Consider the following 7,619-nt stretch of genomic DNA (forward strand, 5'->3'; position numbering starts at 1 on the left):
ATAAATTTAAAGAAATTATAGGGGGGGGGGGGGGAGTTGGGGCAGATCGGGGATGGGGCCATTGGCGTGGCGAGGGTGTTGATGTCACACTGGCACTGATCCTGGGGACCCATTCAGCCGAATATCTATCTTATCACTCGTTCACAGGCGTGATCGCCCCCGAGAAGGGCGACTCTGCGTCGCCGGCCGTGTCAGAGGGCTCGGGAGGGGGTGGTGGTGCGGGCCCCGCCCCCTCCGCCATCTCCGAGGAGGACAAGGCGGCGGTCAAAGCCGGGCTGAAGGACATCATGCCCCGACTCATGCACCGATCGGAGGCGGAGGGAGCCATGCAGCAGCTGTACCACCTCAGGCGGTGAGAGGAGGGCAATGGGAGGGGAGGGGAAGGTGGACTGATGTATCATGCTGGAGCGACCTCTGTGGTAACCCCCCTCTGCCGCCACATCGACGCCCTCCCCAAGTCGCGAGTCCATGCAATCCACACCACACCGCTCCCTCATACTTCCTCCTGCCCAACCGCACACACACACACACGGTCGCCAGGCAACACCCCGAGTACGTGGACAAGTACATCACCGGTACGTCCGACATGTTCCGGGCCTACATCCGCGACGGGCTGGCGAAGCTGGAGGCCCGGGACGACGGCGCCCAGGACCCGGGGACGCCCCCGGCCTCGGCCGCAAACGGGGCACCGGCTGACGGCAGGCCCGGGGGAGACGACAGGCCACCGCTCCCTGTCCCTCCACGGCGCGGCGCCGGGGTCGCAGCCTTGACGCGGCCCTCCCCCGGCCCGGCCGGCCTGCCGCCGATCCTGTCCATCCCCAGCCCGGGTGCGGCGCCGGGGTTCGGCAGCGGCACGCCCGGCGGCCAGGGTGCCGCAGCCACCCCATCCCCGCTGGCCTCCGCCAGGTCTGACGGATCGGCTGCGGGCTCCGTCGCGCGGCTGAACAGCCTCAGGTATGAGGCAGCGCGGCGGGGGTGTGGGGCTGGGAGCAGGCGGGAGACCATGAGCGCGGTAGACTCTGCCGGGGATGCCACGTGGGTGGGGCTCTGGCGGCACGGGAGGCTGATACTTGGACTTGCAAAGGGAGGATCACATCTCTCGAAATCCCTCGGTTGAACCCCTTTTCGCCCCCTCCCACTCATGCAGGGAGCGCCTTGCGAGTGCGAGGGGCAGCGTGGAGGGTGGCCTTCCCCCTGCAGCTGCCCTTTCTCCAGGCAGGAGCCTGGGTCGCCCCTCGGGCGACCTCACCTCGGTGCGGTCTGCGATCGACGAGCTGGCGGACAGGATGGCCGCCCTGCGACGGGCTTCCCACACCTCCGGCTAAACCCCGGTGGTCGTGGTACATGAGTTGATGCTTGGAGTGGTACAATGCAAGTATGACATTACAAAATGGTGGCAGGGGAAAGGTCACATCGGAGAGGGAGGGCGCTGGAAGATGCTTGGGGGAAGCAACAGGCATGAGCTGGCCCTCACTTGGACGTCTTGTGCGGGAAGCAGATCTGGCATGGGAGGGGGAAGGGAAGCGGGTCGAATGAGTGCTCATGTGAGTATGCCTGAATGTCAACCCCTGCGAGGCCAGCGCCCCCCGTTCTGTCCTGCCCCATCACCTTGCAGCGCCAGATGCCATGTTCGCAGGAGTGTCCTGTCTGGGCGTGGTCTTCGCGGCGGGCCATCTACACAGGGGAAAACAGTCCCACTTGGCAGGGGGTCCTGCTGCTGAGTGCCCAGAGCCACCACATGAGATGGGGAGAAACCCACACCCGGCTCACCTCACGGCAATCCTTGGCGGCGCGCTTGGTGTCGTGAGTGAGGCGCTCCTCCTTGGCCAGGGCTCGGAGGGAGGTGCGCTCCTGGGAGCATGGGAATGTGTAATGAGGAGGGCATCAGCCTGGAGAGCCCTAACCAATCTCCGGCACCAAATGGCTACAAACCTGCTGGACAGATGGGCCGCCACTGGATCGAGACCCGCATGCCGCAGCCCAATCTCACCTGATCCTTGGCGAGGCGCTTGGCTTGGGCATCCGCTTTCGCTGCGTCCCGCATCTCCCGCTCTCGGAGCTTGGTCTGTGCCAGTTTATCTGTGCTGGCCAGTGAAAACGGTAGACCGGGGTCGCAGCAGCATAAACCTTTAGAGATGTCAGTCCAAAGATGTTCAATGGTATGCTGCAAGACAGATCTGGGGACCCCCACCTTTGTGTGCCGCTGCCGAGGAACCCTTGTCGGAGTGGAGTCCCTGCAAGACGGAGCGCACCTGGTCCATGTGAACAGAGCTCTTCGTGATCATGGTTTCAGATCATATGATTTGCTGCAATCGACCTTGCTGCTGCGATTTCACCCTCGGCACTTGTATGTTTCGGTATCTCATCCAGTGTCGTGTCGGAACGACGAGCTTTCCTCTGACATAGCTGTGCTGCGTGCAACTCCCGGCGCTCCGTAAAGCTGCGTCAACTAATGCATGCTTAGTGTTGAACCTGTGTTCCATATACCTCTTGAGGACACCATACTTCGATGCTTGTCGCAATCCTTCCTGAAGCACGTTCCTGCTCAGGAAGTGTTATGCCTCGCCCGCCCATCCACACACCTTGGGCCAAACATACTTCGACCACCGGCGAGCTGCAACTTGTATCACAGATGGGTTCATGGTGAGCCAAGCACGTCAGGAACGAGCTCATGTAAGGCTATGTGTACAATGCTTGCAGCGACTGAGATGCCTCAGCACAAAAAGGCAGCAGGCCACCGAGGGTGACCGTCTCATGGTGATCCCAACGGGGCAGCCTTGTGCGTTGCACCAGTGCGGCACGGTCATCGCTTCCTCAGCGCGGCATAGGCTATGGCGCCTATCACCCCGATGACGGCAGCTCCCGCCCCAACTCCTACCAAGCCATCCCGCACAATGTCCTCGTCCACACTCTTCAACAGCGATTCGGCCTGCCTGAACTCTGGGTTCCCCTGCAGGTAGCAGCATGCTGGGGGTTGGGGGCTGGCAGCAGGCACATCATGCATGGGCCAGCTGAAAGATTCAACGGGGCTACAGCCATTGCTTCGACGCTGTGTTGAACCTCCCACTCTCCTTAACCTCTTACTCCCACCTTGAGCAGGTCTCGCAGCGTCGTGCGCGCGTCCAGGTAGTGCCTGCGGCGATACTGACCCACGGCCAGGAGGTACAGGAGGTCCCTGGTATCTGCAGACTCCTGGGTGAGCATGGCCTGTAGCAACTCTACACCGCGGTCGACGTCGCTAGTCTTGGTGGAGTGGACCTGGGCCCATGCCAGTCTGTGGGAGCGTCAGTGAAGACGGAGACATGGAAGGGAAATGTGCGGGGGGTGGCGATCTCCTATCCAATGTGCCCGGTCGCGAGGAGCACCGAGGTGGTCAGAACACGCTGAGGCCCCAAGGGTGCATGAACACGCCAGCAGCTCACCGAACGGTCGCATCCTGGCCCTCCTGACCTCCTTCACGGGCTGCAGCCTGATACTCATGCTGGCAGCGCTGTATCACGTCGGCCTCCGTCCATGGGAGCTCCGCCATGGCTGAACGTGCTTGGGTGGGCACCGCGGCAAGCTGAATACCTTCGGCTGTCTACCTATCGGCACGGATTATAATAACACTCTGCGATTATGAACTCGTATAATTCTTGTTCGCTGACATTTGTTCTTGCTGAACATTCTCTGTTGGCAGATTCTGGAGCAGATTCACAGTTCAGAGAGGAAAAGCTTTCGGCATTGACACGAAAATCCTATACACAGAACTTGCCATCCACTTTTCTCGGAGCGTCTCTACTTAGCGATATCACATATCACGTCCACTGTTATGAGGCGTTAGCATCCATCAACAACGCACACTGCGTTTACGGGGACCTGGCGGTACATAACCAGCAAGTCTCGAGCACCTCGTTGCGGCAACCCATAACAGTGCATGCTGCAGCAGTTCGCATCCGCGAGGGCCATTCCACTCTTTGCAAGGCCCAGTGCCCTGCCTGTGTGCAACCCCAGCGTCTTGCCCAAGTTTGGGGTGATGGACCCGGTCGCCGTATTTGCAGCAAGTCCCCAGGAGTTGCTGGCAGCACGACACGCCCTGGAGACGGGTATGCGATGCCCTGCACAGTGCTCCAAGCCTGAAAAATGTTGAATTGTGCCCCATATGATGTAGATGGTCGTATCCTCCGAGCACACTTATGCACTGTGCAATGTGCAGGTGCCCTGAGAACTAATTTGCAGAGCCAGGGGAGCGACCTGGAGTTCAGGGAGCAACACAGGACTTCTGGCAATAACGGGAGCGCTTTTTATGCCCCAGACTTCTTCTCGAATCTCAAGACTCGTGCCCTGGGCAGGGTTTTGTTGACGAGTCGAGCCACGACATCGACGCAGTCCCTGCTGCAAGACAGCCTGCGCAGTCTGCCAGATGGCGTGGTGTTTGTGGCCGACAAGCAGGTTCAAGGCAAAGGTACAGAGTCCAGGGCCGGGCCATGGTCTTTGGGTCGGGGCAGGCGTCATTGGCAGGGTGGGTGAAGTTTTGTGTCAGGGGCGGAGCATGCCCTTAATCAGCCTGCTGATAACCTTGCTTCTCCCTTGCTTCTCTAAAACAGGGAGGGGTGGCAACGTATGGGAGTCCCCCGCAGGCTGTCTCATGGTGTCGGCGGCCATGCGCCTCACCATCTCGGGCCAGCGCCTCCCTTTCCTCCAGTACCTCGTCTCGATGGCCGTGGTGCAGGCTGTGCGGGAGGAGGCTGCTCGGTGCCTGCAGGTAAGGGTTGATCTTCCAGTCCATTACGGATTTCACAAAGGCCATTGGAGGTGGAGGGGCTTCCACTGCAGGCAGTCGGTTGCTGGTGAGCCAAAGTTCCGCCTCAGGCGTCGCCACACCAGCGCCTGGGCTGGGCGCTGTGGCGATGAAGGGGCACGCAAGCCCTCTGCGCTGCACTGAGCCCCTCATGCAGCCTACCTGGGCTCCATCTTCCCTCCTTCCGTCTCCACCTCCGCCGCAGGGTGGCGCTGGGTTGGAGGTGCGACTGAAGTGGCCCAACGACATCTACGCTGGCGAATACAAGATCGGCGGCGTGCTGTGCCACTCCGCATACCGGGACCGTGCATTCCACCTGGTCTGGGGTCTGGGGCTGAATGTGGGCAACCGCGCGCCCACCACCTGCCTGGACCGGCTCTTTGAAGAGGCAGCCGTTGCGCGCAGCCTGCCTGCCCCGCCGCCGGCCCGGCCCGAGCGCCTGCTGGCCTCCCTGCTGGGCTGGCTGGAGCCCGCCGTAGACGGGCTGGCGCAGCACGGCTTTCAGCCCTTCCAGCCGGGGTACCTGCGGGCCTGGCTGCACAGCGGGCAGCGCGTGGAGCTGGAGGAGGCAGGCAGCCGCGTGGCGCTCACAATTGAGGGGCTGACGCCCGATGGGTACCTGCTCGCGCGCGATGACGCGGGGCTGGCCTACGAGCTGCACCCCGACGGCAACAGCCTGGACTTTTTCAGGGGTCTCGTGCGCAAGAAGCTGCCGGCCGCGTCGTGAGACGCAGTTAGAAGGGCCAGGGAGGTTTGTAACCGATCCGTCCCCGGCGCTGGCCGTCGGCCCTCGGATGCCTGCGCTGCTGCCGACGACCTGCCATGTCCTGCCGACGGGGGCAACAAAGGTACCGTCCTGATGGGCCTCGGCTACTCTCTGCCCCGCACCGAGCAATGTTACGGAGGCCAGAGGGGCTGGTGCAGGTTCGTCACACGCGGGTAATATAAAAAGGGGTCTGGGCTGGTGCGGGGTCCAGCCCACCCAGAGTGTCACGCTGCGGTCAGGCCTCTTCTGTCACCGTGGGCTCCGCATCCGACGTCCGAGGCTGCCCTGCGCCGCCCTGAGGCCGGACTCCACGCAGCCTGCGGGATGCCGGGGGAGAGAGCAGGTGTGGAGCACCACTGGCTGGGCGGCAGTGTACGCACGGAATGTTACCCGAGGGCACACCAAGGATGCGATGCAGAGGGGGGTGCTTCCTGGAGCTGGATCATCAAACTTGAACGGCAGCCCAGAAGCCATGCGCCCATACTCGTCCCATACCACAGAGCGCCTGCCTGTCCCTCCCCGCACCTGCCGCTGCGGGGTCCCCGTGGCCTTGGATGCGGCGCTTGGCCGTTGGCATCTGGCTCCGGAGCGCCATGCGCAAAGCCATCATCCGCAGCATCCTCCGAGGGCCCCCGCCCACCACGATCCCTGCCCCTGCCGCGCCCCCGTCCGCTCCTGCAAGGCAGTGACAGGGGAGGAAGGGTCGGGGTCAGTGGTCTCACGTCAGAATCTCCAACCAATAAAGCAACTCTCGCAGCATTCCTTCCTTTCACTCCTGTTGCACCCCACCTGCTGCGGGGGTTGCCCGGGCCCCTGCTGGGCCGGTGCTCGGTCACGAGGCTGGCCTCCAGGGCTGCCAGGCCCTCCGGGCTGCTCAGGACATCAGATTCTGACAGCGGCGCCTGGTACCCCGGCTTGGAGGTGTCCAGCTCCGTCTGGGAGGGGTGGAAGGGGAAGGCTCTGGCTAGAGGGTGGTGCTCCAAGGGTTGCGGGAGCATCCTCCGCTCTTTCTGATGGAGCCAAGTGGAGGTGGTTCTAGACCATCATCCCCAACCCCATTCTCGACACGCTTGGGAGTCCACAACAGAAAAAAACGCAGGCAAGATGCAACTTCCAGGAGCCCCACTCCTCAAGGGCCTGTTTCAACCCACGCAATGGCTGCTCCCAGAAAATCTCCATGATCCACCTTGGACAGGGTGATCTCGATGGCAGAGGCGTAGCGCGTGGTCTCGATGCGCTCCAGGCCTTCCACCGTGGGCTCCCACACGTCCGTCAGCGCGACCGTGGAGGTGGCCACCAGTTGGTGCAGCCCCGCCACGCGCCGCTTCAGGATCTCAGCTGTGGGCATGGGGAAGTGGGTGGCTTATGCCAGGACAGGAGGGCTTTACCTCCCCACTTTGGCCGGTACTGATGCCCTTCCATATCACCACCTCCGAGGTCCTCCGCCCAGGCACCCACCGACGGACACGGCTTTGCCGATGGCCTGGCCCATAGCCTTCAGCGTAATGGCGGGGTGCTCCTCCTCGAGCATGCTCACTCCCTTGCCGGCCATCTCCACGGGGTTGCTGATGGCGGTGACGAGCAGCTCATCGGGGGCGATCGGGGGCAGATCAGTGCGAGGCTGTCGCACGCGGCGATAATTTTCCATGATCTGGGGGTGGCGAGGGGGCATGCATGCATGCTGCGGTCATAACGCCATCATGCTCTAGTATGGGTCCGACACCACGATCGTATTGCCACGGGGTCCCACTGCTCCAACCTCTTGCATGGTCATGGGCAATTCACATTTTGTTACCTCGGATTGCTCAGCGCTTGGGGTACGGACTCGGATGCCCCTCGTGAGCCGGAGGCTGCGCCTTCGAGAGCCTAGTGTGGGTGATGACAGAGCGACGGTGACGATCGACAGGAAATGTCTACAGATGAGCGTTATCAGACAATCAAAATCGTGATAGTTTGGGTATTTGACTTCGCGACGATAAGTGAACAGCTTTGGGAGGGGCATTCATGAAGGGGTGCAGAGCAATGCACTTGCATTCCCCGGGCTGGAAAGGGCGGGAGCATTGAATCCGGTCC

General features: G+C 62.1%; 5 protein-coding genes across 5 annotated transcripts in view; 2 read left to right on the forward strand and 3 right to left on the reverse strand.

The window, feature by feature from the left end:
- Window positions 1-1,325, forward strand: part of F751_5962 (Protein MOR1) — a gene marked incomplete at both ends in the record, with an annotated part of 10,342 nt that extends 9,017 nt beyond the window's left edge. The window contains 5 exons of the mRNA XM_011400014.1: window positions 148-352; window positions 541-733; window positions 823-827; window positions 907-954; window positions 1,148-1,325. Of these exons, the coding sequence (XP_011398316.1) occupies window positions 148-352; window positions 541-733; window positions 823-827; window positions 907-954; window positions 1,148-1,325 (629 nt within the window). The remainder of the gene's footprint in view (window positions 1-147; window positions 353-540; window positions 734-822; window positions 828-906; window positions 955-1,147) is intronic.
- A 145-nt stretch (window positions 1,326-1,470) lies between these two features.
- Window positions 1,471-2,285, reverse strand: F751_5963 (hypothetical protein; the record flags this gene model as incomplete). The annotated part of the gene is made up of 4 exons (XM_011400015.1): window positions 1,471-1,500; window positions 1,771-1,851; window positions 1,991-2,079; window positions 2,192-2,285. The coding sequence occupies 4 exons, from the start codon at window positions 2,283-2,285 to the stop codon at window positions 1,471-1,473; spliced, it is 294 nt and encodes a 97-aa protein (XP_011398317.1).
- A 518-nt stretch (window positions 2,286-2,803) lies between these two features.
- Window positions 2,804-3,529, reverse strand: F751_5964 (Mitochondrial fission 1 protein; the record flags this gene model as incomplete). The annotated part of the gene is made up of 3 exons (XM_011400016.1): window positions 2,804-2,950; window positions 3,091-3,274; window positions 3,423-3,529. 3 exons carry the CDS (start codon window positions 3,527-3,529, stop codon window positions 2,804-2,806), a joined length of 438 nt encoding a protein of 145 aa, XP_011398318.1.
- Window positions 3,530-3,916: 387 nt separating this feature from the next.
- Window positions 3,917-5,507, forward strand: F751_5965 (Biotin-protein ligase; the record flags this gene model as incomplete). Its single annotated transcript, XM_011400017.1, has 3 exons — window positions 3,917-4,085; window positions 4,587-4,744; window positions 4,986-5,507. 3 exons carry the CDS (start codon window positions 3,917-3,919, stop codon window positions 5,505-5,507), a joined length of 849 nt encoding a protein of 282 aa, XP_011398319.1.
- Window positions 5,508-5,781: 274 nt separating this feature from the next.
- Window positions 5,782-7,194, reverse strand: F751_5966 (Ribonuclease P protein subunit p25-like protein; the record flags this gene model as incomplete). Its single annotated transcript, XM_011400018.1, has 5 exons — window positions 5,782-5,863; window positions 6,072-6,221; window positions 6,336-6,481; window positions 6,733-6,884; window positions 7,005-7,194. The coding sequence occupies 5 exons, from the start codon at window positions 7,192-7,194 to the stop codon at window positions 5,782-5,784; spliced, it is 720 nt and encodes a 239-aa protein (XP_011398320.1).
- Window positions 7,195-7,619: the final 425 nt, after the last annotated feature.

This window comes from Auxenochlorella protothecoides, assembly GCF_000733215.1.
Source record: "Auxenochlorella protothecoides strain 0710 unplaced genomic scaffold scaffold78, whole genome shotgun sequence".
Lineage (NCBI taxonomy): Eukaryota > Viridiplantae > Chlorophyta > Trebouxiophyceae > Chlorellales > Chlorellaceae > Auxenochlorella > Auxenochlorella protothecoides.